This window comes from Lissotriton vulgaris, chromosome 1_1 (genome assembly GCF_964263255.1).
Source record: "Lissotriton vulgaris chromosome 1_1, aLisVul1.2, whole genome shotgun sequence".
Taxonomy (NCBI): Eukaryota; Metazoa; Chordata; class Amphibia; order Caudata; family Salamandridae; genus Lissotriton; species Lissotriton vulgaris.
In genome coordinates, this window is record NC_141685.1 from 1,123,753,052 (window position 1) to 1,123,771,837 (window position 18,786).

The 18,786-nt window shown below is 47.1% G+C and overlaps 2 protein-coding genes across 3 annotated transcripts in view; both read left to right on the top strand.

Annotated features, from left to right (window-relative positions):
• DDX23 (DEAD-box helicase 23) overlaps positions 1 to 18,786 on the top strand; it is a 232,579-nt gene that overhangs the window by 58,203 nt on the left and 155,590 nt on the right. The gene's annotated exons all lie outside the window — the stretch shown is intronic.
• Positions 630 to 18,162, top strand: LOC147748741 (uncharacterized). Its single transcript, XM_086952108.1, has 5 exons — positions 630 to 638; positions 3,481 to 3,654; positions 3,704 to 4,096; positions 4,259 to 5,216; positions 18,008 to 18,162. The coding sequence occupies exons 1-5, from the start codon at positions 630 to 632 to the stop codon at positions 18,160 to 18,162; spliced, it is 1,689 nt and encodes a 562-aa protein (XP_086808234.1).

Genomic DNA, 18,786 nt, shown 5'->3' on the forward strand with positions numbered 1-18,786 from the left:
ATGAACATTGTTTGCATCGATTAAGAGAGTACCCAGAGATCTGACCGAAAGCTTGAGTGATTAGCTCTATTTCAGGTATTGCCTCTGTGGGGTTAGGTGTTACTACCACCGCATCATCGGCATACGCCAATATCTTGGTGTCATAGGGGCCAACCGTGATTGGTTTAATTACATCACTAGCAATTAGCTTCAAGATCAAGGGATTTATATAAATGGCGAATAAAATCGGGGAACAAGGACATCCCTGCCTTGTACCTCTTAGTATATCAAATAGCCTAGATTCCTGGCCCATCACTAGTACCCTGCCTTTGGAGAGTGGTACATTGCCCTAATTGACTTCATAAGACAGAGTCCAAAGTTATTTTTATCTAGCACTGCCCATAGGAATTCCCAAGAAACTCGGTCGAAAGTCTTCTCGGCATCGAGGAGGATCATCAACATCTGGCCCCCCGCCGCATTCATGATATCAAATAACGTTATGACCCTACGGGTATGATCCGTGGTGGACTTGCCGGGGATAAAGCCATGTTGCCACGGGGAGACCAGGCGTTCGACGATCCTCCTGAGACGATTAGCCAAGATCTTAGAGTATAGCTTTGAATCTGTATTTATTAAGGAAATTGGGCGGTATGAAGAAGGTAATCTAGGGGGCTTATCCTTTTTTGGAAATATAACTATATTCGTTTCTCTCCATGAATCCGGAGGGCTGCTGCTCCCTTGAATCCCCACACATAGATCTAATAGATAAGGTGTTTTAATATCTCTCAAAATTTTATACAGTTCAAGAGGCAGTTTGTCAGGGCCCGCAGCTTTACCCGAGGCCAATTCTAATAGGGCGAGTTGTACTTCAATATGGGTAATATTCTTTTCCAGGTCTTCCCTAGTAATATCGTCTATGACTTTTTTTGGTTAGCCATCTAGTCAGAGCCTCTTTGATTGCTTCATAATCAAGCGTATCCTCATTTTGATATAGATTTTGGTAGTATTTTCTAAAAGTTTCTAATATATCCTCAGGTTGTGGTGTAGTTTCTATATTCCCAATAGGCTCTGCGCATTGGAATAACATAAACGATAGTTTAGACGTAGGACTGAAGTCGACTAGGTCTCTATTGAATATGTTAGACTTAATTGTGTATGCCAGCTAGCTCAGAGGTCACTAGAAACTTTCTCGAATACACAAGAAGGGATTAGTTTCTGACAACCATATAACATGACAACTTTGTTCCCCAAGAATAAGGAATATATCTCCAGAGTCGCAGAAACAATAGATGGCTATTTCACTCAGTCAAACGTGCATGCTTCGTTTCACCAGAAGTGCAGAGAAATAGAGAGACGGGCGTTTTCAATAAAAAGGTTATTTATTGAGCAGTCTTCTTTCTCATGCAAGAGAATTGAATTGCAACAATAGTAATACTTGCTATGAAGTAAAGTGCATGCAGTAAAAAGAGTATTATGAAATAATACTGTAAAAGCATTTATATGGTTTCTAAGCCATAAGATACATAAAATAGATAAAATACATACAATGATAAATAATGACTAAAAGTACTCAACTGGTGCATCTAAAATACGCCTACCCCGGTGTACCTAACCTAAGTCTAGTACAAGGGAAGAAGTAAGTGAGGTGTAGCTTGAGTTAAATAGTTTCTGCCAAGAATCTATCCAAGAATTCTCTACGGGTCTAATCAGCTGCGTACCTTGGTTATAGAATGAAGGAGGTCTTGAATCTCTCTCTCAGGACTCGATCTCCCAGTAACCGGCAAAGGGTAGCAGGGAAACACTGGAGCTGGATTTGCAGTGATTGTCATGCATGCTTTATTATTTTATTAACCATGTACTTGTTGACCAGATTCGAGGTCTAAGTCAAATTTCATCAATTCTAAAATTCTGAATTCCTTCTACACACTCTGCACCCTCACACACTCTGCACCCTCACACACTCTGCACCCTCACACACTCTGCACCCTCACACACTCTGCACCCTCACACACTCTACACACTCTGCACCCTCGCACACTCTGCACCCTCGCACACTCTGCACCCTCGCACACTCTGCACCCTCGCACACTCTGCACCCTCGCACACTCTGCACCCTCACACACACTGCACCCTCACACACACTGCACCTTCACACACACTGCACCCTCACACTCTGCACCCTCACACACTGCACCCTCACACACTCTGCACCCTCACACACTCTGCACCCTCACACACTCTGCACCCTCACACACTCTGCACCCTCACACACTCTGCACCCTCACACACTCTGCACCCTCACACACTCTGCACCCTCACACACTCTGCACCCTCACACACTCTGCACCCTCACACACTCTGCCCCTCACACACTGCACCCTCACACACTGCACCCTCACACACTCTGCAATGGAACATACACTCCCAAATACCACTCAGTGCCACATAATTACACGCCACATCATTACACTGCACTCAATGCAACATACACTCCAAATACCACTCAGTGCCACATAATTACACGCCACATAATTACACTGCACTCAATGCAACATACACTCCAAATACCACTCAGTGCCACATAATTACACAGCACTCAATGCAACATACACTCCAAATACCACTCAGTGCCACATATTTACACACCACATTATACACTCTGATTACAACACACTCCACACAATACCACTCACTTCCACACAATGATATGCTACATAATTACACTGCACTCAATGCTACATACACTCCAAATACTACTCAGAGCCACATAATTACACGCCACATAATTACACTGCACTCAATGCAACATACACTCCAAATACCACTCAGTACCACATAATTACACGCCACATAATTAATCACTGCACTCAATACAACATACACTCCAAATACCACTCCGTGCCACATAATTACACTGCGCTCAATTCATCATACTCTCCAAATACCACTCAGTGCCACAAAGTTTTGCAGCGTGAATCTTTCTGGATTCACTATGCTGTGCATATTCCGCAATCTGGTGGTTGTGTCCGGAATCGTAGTCTTTTTTTTTTTTTTTTTTTTTTGTAGCCCAGGTGGGCGTCGACGTCACACAATTTGGTGTACCTTCAGTGACGTCGGCATGCTTCCGGCGGAAGCTACCACCCTTGGGCGCCATCTTCAGATTCTTTTTTCCGCCGTTGGGTCTGGATCGTCGCGTGAAGCTCCAGAAGTTTGGAGGAGGAAATACAACAGCTCTTTGACTGCAAAGACCTGAGAAGATTGGGAGAAGAAGACCATCAGAGAAGAGACAACGAAGAAAGAGAAGAACATCGAGATCTTCGACGTCCTTGGAGAAATGCGCACACAGGGGGACCCCTGAGCGCAGGGATGTACAAGACACCATTTAAATTCTGCAAAAACTGCCACCACAAGTTTGCGCAGAAGGACCAGCACCCGGTCAGCAACCTCTGCCTGCCAATCGACCACGAGAGCAGAGACTACAACGCCTACTCCGTATTCAAGCCGAAGACACTCCGAGTTCGAGAAAAGCAGAGGACAGCTCACCACACGATGCAGGGCAAGGGCCAGGCCCTGACACTTTACGAACTGGGCCTCTCCACCGACTACGAGGACAACATTGCCGAAGGTCCAGATGACTTCACGGTCGCAGAGACTGATAAGAAAATGCCTGACAAGGTAGGAGAGTCTACGACCCCGAAAACTCCCACAGGGCTTCGAAAGCCAGAGGCAGACTCTCGAAAGTCAGTCCAAAGCCTCCAAAGGAGCACCGGCGCCGAAAAGTTCGACGGCCGAAGCTGCATCCTCCGAAAAAGAGCCCAGCGGATCCTTTGATAAGGACTCCCGGAGGCCGAAGACCGGCGAAAAGCAAAGGTCGTCGAAACAAGCACCCGAAAAAGGGTCTTCGACTTCGAAGGAAAAGGAGCTGAAGAAAGCTTCGACGTTGACGCCGCCGAAGAGGGCAGCTGAAGCGCTCGACGACGAGCAGGCCGCAGACATGCTGAGAAAGAAAAGAAGGCTCGAGGCCAAAATGGAGAACATCCTACAGAGAAAGAAAGACTTCGACGAAAGAATGAGAAGTTACAAGATCCCCTTGAGGCCGGCAACGGCCGTCGCTGAGGTGCAAGAGCACGAGGAGTTCGACGTCGAAGAGCCGCCGAGAACTCCGGAGCCCTCTGAGCACAAAGAGGATGAGGACCTCTATTACACAGAAGGTGATTACGGGGAACAGCAGTCAAGCTACAGCTTAGGTTCCTCGACGGCCCAAGACCAGGATTGACAGGACATCGAGGCCGAAAACCCGGAGGAGGCTGAGGAGACTTACCCTTCAAGGCCTTCGCCACCGGATGACATCGGGGCATACAACGAGGTCGTCAGGAAGGCAGCAGCAGCTTATGGGGTTAAGCTGGAGGAGGAGAAGCCAAAAGCAGATTTCCTGCTGGAAACATTGCTCCCCACACAGACAAGAAGCCAATTCCTGCCCATGCTGAAAAGTATCCCAGACCAGGGGAAGGAAGCCTTCAAGGACCCGGCTACATGCAGATCAGTAACGCCGAGGACGGAAAAGAAATACAAATTCTCCTCCCAGGACCCGGCTTACATCAAGGGGTCCGTCACAGCAGACTCAATAATCGCTGCGACGGCCAGAAGAAGGGCCAACGGCCCAACAACATCGGGGCCTCCACCTGACAAGGAAAGCATGAGGATGGACCTAACGGGCAGGAAAATAGAGAGAAACGCAGCAACGCACTGGCGGATGGCGAACTCAAACGCCCTCCTGAACAGACATCAATACCAGCATTGGGATGAGATGGGCCAATTGCTCAAGCACCTCCCGGAGCAATACCGTGAGAGGGAATCACACCTTGTGGAAGAGGGGAAAAGCATTGCTAACTCGTGCCTGAAGACCGCCTTGGATGTCGCTGAAACATCCAGCCGGCTGATGGCTATAGGCATCACAGAGAGAAGGCAAGCCTGGCTCAGGATCTCAGGCTTCAAAGCTGAGGTTCAGAACAACATCCTGAACACACCCTTCAACGGTGAAACACTGTTCGGAGCCCCAGTTGATGAGAAGCTCACACAACTGAAGAAGGACAACGAGACGGCAAGGTCCATGGGGGCCCTGCAATTCAGGGAGATGAGAAGGGGCACTCCTACACGGAGGCCAAACAGCAGAGGTGGAAACCAGCGAGGAGAATCACACCAGGTGTTCCACCAGGGACAACAGAGTGACAACCAAGGTCATCAGGGCCAGCAGAGGCAAAACTGGAACTACCAGAACAGGGGCCAGTCCTTTCGATCAAGAGGAAACGGACGAGGACAGAGAAGGAGAGGCGGTGAACAACCCCCCTCTAAGTGACTGCACACGAGAAAAGGTGCTCCCCCACTCGAACCCTCCGGGCGAGGAGCACGGAAAAACAAAGAGGAGAGGGCTACACGGACAAGACACAAAGGAACTTGTAACACCAGTAGGAGGCAGGCTGAGATTTTTTCTCCAGGAGTGGAGAAAAATCACCACAGACAGGTGGATACTGAACACCATGCAGTTCGGATACTGCATAGAACTGAAAAAGAATCCACCAAACAGGAAGCCAAAGAGAAGAGAGCACTCGAGAAGAGAGCTGCAATTGCTCCAAAAGGAAGCTCAGGAACTCCTCCTCAAAGAGGCCATCGAAACGGTCCCATTCAAAGAACGGAACAGGGTAGTGTACTCAAGCTACTTCCTGGTGCCAAAATTGGACGAAAGTCTAAGACCCATCTTGGACCTACGGTTCCTAAACAAATATGTAAAGACCCAAAAATTCAAGATGATGTCCCTACAAGAGGTCATCCCGCAGATAAAGACCGGGGACTTCTTGTCCACCATAGACCTCAAAGATGCGTACCTGCACATCCCCATGAACAGGCAGCACAAGCACATGCTAAGATTCACAGTGAACAGGGATCACTACCAATTCACAACCCTGGCTTTCGGTCTAAAGTCCGCACCAAGGGTGTTCACCAAATGCCTCGCGGCGGTGACCGCACATCTGCGAAGGACGGGGATACACGTGTACCCCAACCTCGACGACTGGCTCATAAAGGCAAGCTCCTACAGGAAATGCAAAGATCATGCAGAGCAGGTCGCAAGAACGCTAACAGGCCTGGGATTCTCCATACACTGGGGAAAATGCTCAATGGAACCAGAGCAGGTGAAGATCTTCCTGGGAGCTCAAATAGACACCGTCCAATGCAGGGTGTTACCCAGCGAAAAGAGAACACTCAGCCTACTGAGGGAGAAACGTCACTACCAGAAGGGGCGAGCTCTGACAGTGAGGACAGTGAGCAAGATCTTGGGGATGATGGCGTCATGCATACACCTGGTCCCCAATGTACGCCTACAGATGAGACCGCTCCAAGAGTGGCTACAACAGCAATGGTCACAAGCTACAGGGAGTAGGGAGGATCTAGTGGTTGTAACGCACAGGGTGCAGGAAGAAATAAGGTGGTGGACCAAGGAAAGGATAACAGTAGGGAAACCTCTAACACCACGGGACCCAACAGTGACCATCACCACAGACGCACACATGAACAAGCTCAGAGTCAGGGGCCTGTGGAGCCCTACAGATGCGGTCAGACACATCAATTACCTGGAGCTGAAAACAGTGTTGCTAGCCCTCAAGGCCTTCCAGAAACACCTGTACAGCCAGAAGGTGCTGATACAAACAGACAACACCACAACAATGTTTTACATAAACAAACAGAGGGGAACTCAATCATTCCCTCTGTCAAGCGTGGCACAGGAAATCTGGAGATGGGCAATACCACTCAAAATAGACCTGCAAGCCATACGCCTGCCAGGGAAGGACAATGTAGAAGCTGATTGGCTCAGCAGGCAGACTTCAGCATCCCACGAGTGGGAACTCAATATACAGGAAACAGAGAGACTATTCAGGAGGTGGGGCACTCCAACAATAGACCTGTTTGCAACACGCCGGAATGCAAAATGCCAATACTTTGCATCCAGGCAACCAGAGGCACTATCACAGGGGACTGCCCTATGGATAAGCTGGTCAGAAACATTTGCATACGCTTTTCCCCCGATACCACTGATCCCCCAGGGTTCTCAACAAATGCATGACAAGCAACATGACGCTCATCCTGGTGGCACCACAATGGGCCAGGCCCCCCCCCCCACAAGTTCTCAAAAAGAAGAGACCTACTCTCCATGGAAAACAGAGAAGTTCTACACCCAGAGCCGGAGAGCCTCAACCTCTCAGCCTGGCTCCTGAGGACTTAGAGTTCGCACACCTAAAAGTACCAGAGAGCACCCTGCGGGTGCTGCGAGAGACAAGAAGGCCCAGCACACGCAAATGCTATGGGGAAAAATGGAAAAGATTCACTCAATGGTGTTGCAAGAAAAACTCCATAGAAAACTGACCAGGGAATCTACGGTGCTAAGGTACCTCACGCACCTAATAAAGGTTAAGCTAAGCTCATCCTCACTAAGGGTACACCTGGCAGCGATTGCGGCATACACAAGAGGAGAAACAGGGAGAAGCTTCTTCACATCTCAAGTCGTAAAAAGATTCCTGGAAGGGGCTAAAAGAATAGCGCCACCAAACAGAATGCTGCCACTGGCTTGGAACCTGAATGTAGTACTGACAGAGCTCATGAAAGCACCTTTCGAACCTATCCACAAAGCATCACTACAATTGCTGACTATGAAAACTGCCTTTCTGGTAGCAATCACATTGCTACGGAGAGTGAGCGAACTGCAGGCTCTAACACTGCAGGAGCCCTACATCCAGATACACAGTGACAGAGTCGTGATGAGAACGGACCCGCACTTCATGCCAAAGGTGGTGTTAAGGTTCCACATGAATCAGAGTATTCAGATCCCTAGTTTCTTCCAAAACCCCACGACAAGCGCTGAGAGGGCACTCCACACTCTAGACGCAAGAAGGGCAGTGATGCACTACATTGAAAGGACGAAAGGGCACAGGAAGACAAAACAGTTCTTCGTATCCTTCGCAAACAGTTACATGGGTAAACCAGTGACAAAAAACACCATAGCTCGATGGATCGCACAGACAATACAATTCTGCCACAAGCAAGCGGGCCAGGAGCTAACAGGAGGGGCACAGGCCCACTCGACCAGGAAGAAAGGAGCAACAATTGCCTTTCTGGCCAACACACCAATTCAGGACATATGCCTGGCGGCAACATGGGCTTCAGTGCACACGTTCACTAAGCACTATTGCGTGGATGTACAAATGAACAAAGAAGCACAAGTAGGACAAAAGGTGCTTCAACATATATTCAACAACCAACGCTCATCTTCCACCCAACCGCCACAAAAATAACAAAAACCGCTACAAAATCTATAAACAGCATAGTGAATCCAGAAAGATTCACGCTGCAAAACGAATAGTTTCTTACCTGTCGGTGTAGTTTTGTAGCTTGAAGATCTTTCTGGTTTCACTAGCAAACCCACCCGCCTCCGCCAGAAAGATGAGGCTGGGAGAGAAGGTGGAAACACATAGAAAAGGAAAGAAAGTTTAAGCTTACAAGATACGTGAAAAGAATTAAGTTTAAAAAAGGATTAACAAGCATAGCCATGGATTCACTACAAACACAGACAAGAAAAAAGAATCCGAAGATGGCGCCCAAGGGCGGTAGCTTCCGCCAGAAGCATGCCGACGTCACCGAAGGTACACCAAATGGTGGGACGTCGACGCCCACCTGGGCTACATAAAAAAAAAGAGAAAAAAAGACTACGATTCCGGACCCAACCACCAGATTGCGGAATATGCACAGCATAGTGAATCCAGAAAGATCTTCAAGCTGCAAAACTACACCGACAGGTAAACTATTCGTTACATGCCACATAATTACACTGTCAAGGACCCCACAAGTCTTAGCTTTGACCTGTGAAGTTATCTCGCAGAGACGACATGACCCACCACCACCGGATCCACCTTACCCCAAGCTGACTATACACAGGTTATGATGGTGATGGGTGCGAGGGAGGAAGCCAGTGAACGCTGAGGTGCTCTTGGTAGCCTGGTAAGGAATCTCCCTCTGTCTGGGGACTATCCGTGTGTAACGGCAACTAAAAAGAGAAAGAACAGCCCTTAGATAAGACACAGACACATACATCCACCCCTCTGCTCCACCTTCTCATGCACCTGCGGCAATGTTAATGTACCTGTAGAGGAAGACTCCACACCAACAAGGTATCAGCGCTCCCAAGCGTGGCAGGAAAAAACCAGCAATAGCGCTCCTGCGCGGTTTGGCCACTCTCCAAAACAAAACAAATGCACTCCTGCGCGGTTGAGTCACTGCCCAATACAGAACAAATGCGCTCCTGCGCGTTGGAAGACCAAATCAATCCTAGCGTTTGTGTGTTTCCCCCGGCAAGTAGCAATGCGCTCCAGCGCGATATGACACTGTCCAAGGTGAAACCAGTTCTCGCGCTCCAGCGCTATATGGCATAATATATAGGTAAGCGGGTTTCCAGCGCGATCCCTCAAAACACAAAGAAAAGCGAGTTTCAGTGCTCCAGCGTGAAGTGGGCTAACACAATGTCAACAGTGCGGCAATTACCTGAGAGCCGGGGCTTAAAGTAGCGAGTCTGTGCTGATCAACAAACAGGACGGCTAAACGCTCAGCGGCGTGATGAGGGGAAAAGCGGCCAGGCAAGGAAGGCATACAGGAACTTGTCCGAGGCTGAGGACTACATAAAGTTTCAGGAATCAGTAGCGCAGATCGGGCGGAAACCGTGGTTCATATGCGGTTTCCCCCGGAAGCGCTTTGAGGCACCGGCAGCATCTGAAGTGTAGCTAGACCGCTAACTCCTCCAAACCGGAAGTCGGGCGTTCTGATGATCGCAAGATGCGCGGATCAGCATACCCTCCCGCATTCATACCAGAAGGCCCACTTTAGGCGGAACATGACATACACTGCACTCAATGCAACATACACTCCAAACAATACCACTCAGTGCCACATAATTACACACCACATAATTACACAGTACTCAATGCTACATACACTCCGAATACCACTCAGTGACACATAATTACACACCACATAATTACACTCTACTGAATGCAACACACACTCCACACAATACCACTCAGTGCCACATAATTACACACCACATAATTACACTCTACTGAATGCAACACACACTCCACACAATACCACTCAGTGCCACTGTAAGGTTTATCCGAGCGGTCAACACAACAAACTTAAGGTAGTCTTGTTTTTTTTTTTCAAACGTCTTTATTATCTTGGGTGTTTTAGGCACTCTTATTTAGTCAAAACTGGGGAGTGGCTGAAATATGGGCAAAACAGGGGATGATGTTCGGATGTTCTCCGGGGTGAGCTGATCTGCGTTGTGGGGTACCGTCTTGCCTTTGCGTAGGTCTCCTTCCCGTGGAACTCCTCGGAAGGGCGTATGAAAAACAAAAGGGACCGGGATTAATCACATCCGTCCTATAAAGAAAGCTTTGTGTTACCGTCACCATACGCAGTGAAGGAGGGGGGGTTTGTGAAGGAAGGAGGACGATGTGGTTTGGAGGGTACTACCTCTCGTCACCCCACCACCCCCACCAGAAGGCGCCTCTTAAAGGTACTTGCCTTGGGCCTCGGCCCGTCCACAGGCCCGTGGCGTCCGGACCCCGGGTGTGTGCTCCCTTCTTAGGGCCATCGGGTGTGTGCGCTATGTGCGGTATGTGGAGGGCTTTCCCTTGGGTTCCGGTCCTCGCCGAGCCTGCTCCCTCCTGGCTCCTCCGAAGGCCGCTCTTCTCCAATGTCGGGACTGCTGGGCTCCTCTGTCACTGGCTCTGCTCCTCCTCCGTGACAGCTGGGCTCTACCTGGCTCTGCCCCGCTCCACCTCCAGGACAGCTGGGCTCCTCCGGGCTCTGCTCTGCTCCGCTCCACCTCCAGGACAGCTGTTCTCCACTGGACTCTGCTCCACTCCACCTCCGGGACAGCTGGGCTCCACCTCCGGGATCCGTTCCGCTCCTCCGAGCTCTTCTTCTTCCTCCGGGCTCCAGGGTACTGCTTCCTGATTACGCCGCCCGCCCTCTGTTGGAGGCGTGCTTTTATTGTCCCACCTTGATTTACATGCCTGCCTGTTCTGGAAAACCGCTAGAACGTCGCCTGCTTCCGGGTAGACGGTGGTGTCTCCTCCCGAAATGGCCCACTTCCGGCCGTCATCCCCGGCCGGCTCCCCGTCCTTATCACAGCCACATAATTACACACCACATAATTACACTCTACTGAATGCAACACACACTCCACACAATACCACTCAGTGCCACATAATTATATGCTACATAATTACACAGCATTCAATGCGACATACACTCCAAACAATACCACTCATTGCCACATAATTGCACGCCACACAATTACACTCTACTGAATAAAACATATACTCCACACAATACCACTCAGTGCCACATAATTATATGCTACATAATTACACTGCGCTCAATGCAACATACACTCCATATCCCACTCAGTGCCACATAGTTGCATGCCACATAATTACACAGCACTCAATGCAACATACACTCCAAATACAACTCAGTGCCACATAATTACGTGCCACATAATTACACTGCACTCAATGCCACATACACTCCAAATACCACTCAGTGCCACATAATTACATGCCACATAATTACACTGCATTCAATGCAACATACACTCCAAATAATACCACTCAGTGCCACATAATTACACTCCACACAAACTCTACTGACTAGAACATAACCTCCCCATAATACCACTCAGTGCCACATGATTATATGTAACATAATTACACTGCACTCAATGCAACATACACTCCAAATACCACTCAGTGCCAGATAATTACACACCACATAATTTCACTCTACTGAATGCAACACATACTCCACACAATACCACTCAGTGCCACATAATTATATGCTACATAATTACACTGCCATCAATGCAACATAGACTCCAAACAATACCACTCCGTGCCATATAATTATATGCTACATAATTACGCTGCACTCAATGCAACATACACTCCAAATACCACTCAGTGCCACATAATTACACGCCACAAAATGACACGCCACAAAATGACACATCACAAAATTACACTCTACTGAATACAACATACACTCCCCATATTACCACCTAGTACCACATAATTACACGCCACATAATTACACTCTTCTGAATGCAACGTAAGTACACTCCACATAATACCACTCAGTGCCATATAATTACACACCTCATACTTACACTCTACTCAATGCAACATAAATACACTTTATCTATCTATCTGTCTATCGCATTCACTCTATCGCCCTCACTCTATCTATCAATAGCACTCACTCTATCTATCGCATCACCACAACATCACTCAGAACCATCACAGCATCACTCAGGGGCACCACAACATCACTATGCGCTACCACAACATCACTATGCGCTACCACAGCATCACTGAACGCCACAGCATCACTCGTCGCCACCACACATCACTCAGCGCCACCACAGCATCAATCTGTGCAACCATTCAACAACAACTGGTTCAAATATGTTCTCTCAATGTTTCAAGCTTTATTACAGATGTCACAAAAAGATGTTAATATTTCACTTCTGTTCTTGGATTTTCGTCACAATAAAATACACTGAACATAATCTCAACACATATTGCATTACAAATGCTATAGGTGTCACATTTGCGAAAGTTAAAACGATTGGCATTGTAAATGACAAAGCTATTAATTTCGCTATTTTCAAAAGCAACACATAAATAAAAAATGTGTCATTTACAATACCAATAGCTCAAACTTTCCTAATGCGAGACCTATTGCATTGCAAATGCTTGTTCATGGTGCAGTTATTAAGCTGTTCTTAGAAAACTTAAGTGCAAAGAAACCATTTGTAAGAAATCCAGTAAAATCTTGGGAATTAAATATGGTTTTAACGGAGCATATTTTGTTACACAAATACTTGTTAGTTCTTCTGTTCTGCAAAAATATTTTTATGTTCACCAGTCACTGCAGAGAGTTAGTGATTTGCAAAGTTTATCTATGGAAAACTCACTGGTTCTGTGGTTTAAGTTACTACTTTGTCATAACTCTGTAAGTTGTGCTTTCCCACCCACGGGTGTCCCTTTGCGAACTTGATTCAACGCATCAGCGATTAATGGGATATTCAAATTATTTTATCTGTGAGAAGTGCCTCTTTTGCAATGTTAGCCTCCCACTTTTTGCCAGGTTTTGATGTGGTTTTAAATGTAGTGCACAGGGTCTCTGCCAACCAGGTGCCCTGTGGCAGTGTTCCTTCCCTAAAACAAACTCCCAATTAGTACTTCTGCCCCATGTACCCCTGGGTACCTAGGGCCTGAAAGCTGAAAAGGGTCCCTAGGGACCCCCCCCCCCATCAAACTGGGACCATGCCACTGCCCATGCATCCTGCAAGGGAGGTAACACAACAAGGAAGGCACACCTCTAGCAGCATAGGTAAGGCACGCCTCTAGCAGGCCTCATAGCCCTAAGGCACAGTGCACTATACTACAGGTGAGGGCATATCTACCTGAACAGATCCACCCCTACAATATTGGACACCATTTCCCAATATTGTAAATATCAGTGAAGCCATGTAGAGTACGTGGGCTGGGAACTCAACAACTGAGTTCCACAAACCCATGTTGGCTTTACTGAATATATGAGTGTTTGGTACCAAATTACTCCTTTCAGTAAATCCACACTGATGCCAGTGTGAGATTTATTGTACCATGTACCCAGAGGGCATCTCAGAGGTATCCCCTACCAACCCTGGTGTGGTCTCTGACCGGCTGTTTGCAGACAGACACCACCAGACATGTTTCTGTAGCCCTGAGTGAAGACCCTCTAGGATGGATCTGTGCCATGGACAAGAACCCTGTCCAACTCTTCGAAAGCGTGAGGCAGCAGGCTGCTGAACAGGAAAAGGGTGATGTTAGTGGCATCCGTAAGGTCTATTGACAGGATGGGCTCTTATAGACTGAGGCCAGAGACCCCACACCTGGTACAACCAGTAGAGTGGTAGTACCTCAGAGCTTTAGAGAGTTCCACCTTAATTTGGCCCATGATATCCCTTAGCTGGGCACCTTCGCCAGGATAAAACTTGGATTAGGTTGATCAACCACTTCTACTGGCCAGGGATGTCCCAGAAGGGGAAGCACTTTTGCCAGTCCTGTGTCACCTGCCAAGCCAATGGCAAGGCAGGAGGCCACCAAAAAGGTGCCCTTAATTCCACTGCCAGTGGTTTGGGTACTCTTTGAAAGGGTAGGGGTCGACATTGTTGGCCCCCTGCACCCTCCAACAGCCCCAGGAAACAAATATATTCTGGTGGTAGTAGGTCTGCCAGCAGGTATCCTGAAGCTATTCCCCTAAGAACCACCAATGCTCCAGTGGTGGCAAAAGCCCTTCTTGGAGTATTCACCAGGGTTCGTTTCCCAAAGGAACTTTTGTTTGGAGTATGTGCTTGGCCTTTGTTCCATGATGGCTGAGTACATGGAGAAAGCAAGCCAAAACCTTCAGTCCAGCCAAGAACTGCAAAAGCAGTGGTATAACAAAAAGTCTGCTCTGTTAGAATTAAAACCAGGGAAGAAGGTATGTGTATTGGAGCCTGTGGCCTGTAGGGCCCTCCAAGACAAATGGAGTGGACCATACCCTGTCCTTGAGAGAAAATGGGAGGTCACCTAACTGGTGGACCTTGGCAGTTGCAACACCCCAAAACATCCCAAATGGGTAATACATGTCAACCACCTGAAGCCCTGTTAGAGCGGACATGACCATGCTTATGGTCACAGATGGGGACCAGGAAAATGAAAGCGAACCTCTCCCTGATCTCCTTTCCAGCAATCCCCAAAATGGGTCTGTGGATGGAGTGGTCTTTTCAGACACCCTCACAAGCAAGCCCCTGCAAGGTGACCAACAGCAGGCTAGTCCTAAGTAGGTATGCTGAGCTCTTCTCTCTGACCCCTGGTCAGATTAGTTGGTGTACCTATGATATGGACACTTGTGACAGCCTACCTGTCAAAAACAAACTTTACAGGCAGTCTGATAATGTGAGAGAGAATCTAAGCTGAAGTTTGCAAGATGCTGGAATTGGGTGTCATTGAACCCTCAGAGAGCCCCTGAGCCAGCCCAGTTGTCTTGGTCTCAAACCTCTCATCAAGGGGGATAGGAAAGAAATGGGGGTTTGTGTGGAATATAGGGGCCTCAATGCTGTGACATAAACAGATGCACACACAATCCCTAGAGCAGATTAATGAATTGACAGGTAAGGGGCAGCCAAATATCTCAGTACCTTTGATCTCACATCTAGGTACTGGCAGGTAGGTCTGACCCAAGGAGCAATAGAAAAATCTGCATCTTGACTTCAAATGGGCACTGCCAGTTTACTGTGATGCTCTTTGGATTAAAGAATGCCTTCCATCTTCCAACGGTTGGTGAACAAAGGCCTTGCTGGGTTGGAATCCTTTAGTGCAGCTTATCTTGATGATATTGCTGTCTACAGCTCCACCTGGCAGGATCACCGGATCCACCTTGGCATGCTCCTAGAAGCTCTGAGAAGTGCAGGACTCACTATCAAGGCAAGTAAATGCCTGATAGGGCAGGGGAAGGTTGTGTACTTGGGCCACCTGGTAGGTGAAGGCCAAGTTCATCCACTCCAACCTAAGGTGCACACCATTCTGGACTGGGTGGGTCTCCACACATTCACCAATACCCTAGGGCAGAGTTCTTCAGTCTGTGCCCTCCCCCCGGGGGGCATGACACCATCTCAGGGGGGGCGCGCACTCCACCCTAAAATCTTACCTTTGTCCGTCTCACTGGCACGCACGCCTTGCAAGTCTTCACTCATTTCAAATGGGATTTCTTTTTCTTGTAGAACTCTGGTAACAGAGGGTTGGAGGGGGGAGGGAGGGTAAATTGACGAGGCACTACGTGCCCGTGCTTTTGTTATGTTAGGAGCAGACGCATTAACCGTCCCAGGAGGGGATTAATTCATAGAGCTGAAATGCTTCAGCTGCAGTGGGAGGCAGGAAGTTTCTCTCCTCTGATAAAACCGAACGCAAACGAACAGACTGTTTGTTCCTTTGCATTCTATTTCATAGCAGAGGAGACTACTTGCCTCTCACTGCAGCTGAAGTATTTCAGCTTTACGAATTAATGACAGTGCTTAATTTGTACAATAAAAAAGTGCTGGGGCTAAAGAATTCTCAGAAGAACGCAGTCATTGCTATCGGAGCTCGAGGTGGTGAATACTAAGGTTGCGTTGTCTTGATGTCTCGCATTCACCACCAAAACTCCCTGCCCCTTTACCTCACACTTTAACATTCATTTTTCTCCTTTTTCTCCCTTTGTCACCCTCTTTCAGTTTTTCTCTTCCACCTTCTTTTCCCTTTTTGTATTTTCTCTCTTACTTGGTATCAATTTATATTAAGAAAAAATAAGTGCTAGTCCCTTAAATAAGTGTTGGTGGGATCTACTGGCAAACACTGACTTGAAATAAAGACTGCAATACATTAAATGGGACAGAACTGGTAATTCGCTATAAAACCTTATATATTCAAGTGCCTGCCCTGTTCAAAAGAAAGCAATACTTTTAATGAACCTATTTTCAATATATCAGGCACTATTCAGCAGAAGTGCATTCCTCTACGTGGGAACATATACTTCAAAACATAACTACTTTTAGTGGCACAGCACTGTCAGTAGCAATATGTGCAACGAAGAGTATGTTACTTCCCAGCAGAACAGCAACTTTTCTTTCTTGTACTTTTGGGGGGCCGTACATAAGCACCTGGTGTATGTTTCTATCCTCATCTGTTTTTAACCCACACCAGTGCTTATTCATGTTTAAATTAGTAGCGTAAATCAGGTGTCAAGTGTGAGGATCGCTGATGATGGCGAAGTGTGATAGAGATCAAATGAAGGAGAGAATTAGAGTGAGAGATGGCTCTGTTTTCCTATGCAGCGTCAAATAACAAAACGTGCTGTAGCAACCGCTATGTAAAAGCAAAATAACACTGCACTCTCTGATTTCATGCCCTTAGGGTACTAATTCAATCATTCACATTTGCATTGTTAGTATGCTGAGCTATATAGAGTAGTTATTTAATATGTTATTAACCACCCAGAGGCAATTTAGGTTGTGCCACGCAACATACAGGGGCCCATAGTAACATCGATACTATAGATCACAAAAAGTTTGCACTAGATATCCAGAGTTGTCTGTCTTCGCTGTCATGCACTTGGAGGTGTTAGGAATTACAAATACTCGGTTATGCAGGCATGAATCTTGGCTCACGCTCTCACAGCCGTAAAACTCACTGGGACTCGAGAGATAAGAACAACACTCTGCACCTAGTCAGAGAGGTAATTATATCATGAATTCCATATTTAATGTGCAGACGCGTGTAGACCCTGCCCTGATAAGTGCTGGTTCTAAGCACCAGAAAGCAGCGGCACAAATTAAGCACTGACAAATAAATGGTGTGTACAGTATAACCAATGAGACGTTGAAACAAATAAAATATGCACAAAGAAACACTGGAACAAATATAATAAACATTAATATGTACTTATTGTCTGTGTGACTAAAAAAAGTGGGATTTTTGAACTATTAATAGGTGCCTATAGACAGTGTAGCTAAAAAGGAAGGATCATCTGTGGCATCAACTCGAGCATTGGTAGGGCAGAAAAGGAAGGAGTCATTGAGTTAAGAATGTTATTAAAGTCGCACAATACAGAGCACATGGGGAGCTAAATCCAGTATGCATGTGTTTTGGAAAAACGTTATAGGTTTTATATACTCGGGGTGGGCTCAACTTGAGCTATATAGATAAAGCAAAATCATGAGTTGCTTGCAGGTTTGGGGATGTATGTCTTCAGAAAACTAAATGGCTGATTCAAGTCCTGTCTGTGAAGGCGGACCAACATTTTAAAGCAGGAGTTTCAAAGTTGATGCTGACCTTTCCAGACTTTAACTTCTCTGTAGGAATGTTTGCAAGTTACACTGCAGCTGAAATGAGTCTGTTCCTTGTTTTCGGTTTTAGCAAAGAAGACATCCTGCCTCCCACTGCAGCTGAAACATTTCGGCTTAGGCGCACAATGCCCACCGGGCTAAAAGGGCTTCAAGTTGCCAAAATATGAATGCCAGCCGTGTGTTTAAACAGCCTGCTAATTGCTTGTCTTGACACTAAATACGGTTATAAAAGTATGTATTGATTAGTAATGTAACTTTTCTGTCTTTGTTCCCTTTTATTACCAGTCCTGGATCATTCAGGCTGCCCTAGAACACAGACAAGTGCTGACAATACAGTTTTAGGTGACTGCTTATATTTGTACGGCATGGGACATCAAAATAATGAGCTGGCAACACTAATCATAAAACTGGAAGTTTGTTGCAAGATCAGCACATTTATTTCCTCTACCCTCGATCCATGGTTAATGCCATAGTAGCAATAGTTTAACATATCTGAAACCCTACGCTGCCGTCAATAACATGCTGAGTTACTTCAAGTGTCTGGGAATGCACCCTGCATTCAGACAACTCGCTCCTCATTTTCGTCCTTCACTTTCACGCTCACCCTGCACTCACACTGATCGCTTTGCGCTCACAGCATTCACCCGCTCACCCTGCACTCATTCTGCACTCACAATGCACTTGCACTGTTCACCCTATACCTCACCCTGCAGTCACACAAGCATACTACTCAACCTGCACTCATGTGGCACTTCACTCAACTGTCCCCCTCACTGCTTAATCTGCAGTCT

What these genes read in the sequence shown, in the direction of transcription:
- LOC147748741 (XM_086952108.1), top strand. An exon ending in ATAAGAAAATGCCTGACAAG is followed by an intron (nt 3,655 to 3,703) that starts GTAGGAGAGTCT and finishes TTCGAAAGCCAG; the next exon opens with AGGCAGACTCTCGAAAGTCA. An exon ending in CGGCAACGGCCGTCGCTGAG is followed by an intron (nt 4,097 to 4,258) that starts GTGCAAGAGCAC and finishes CAGGATTGACAG; the next exon opens with GACATCGAGGCCGAAAACCC.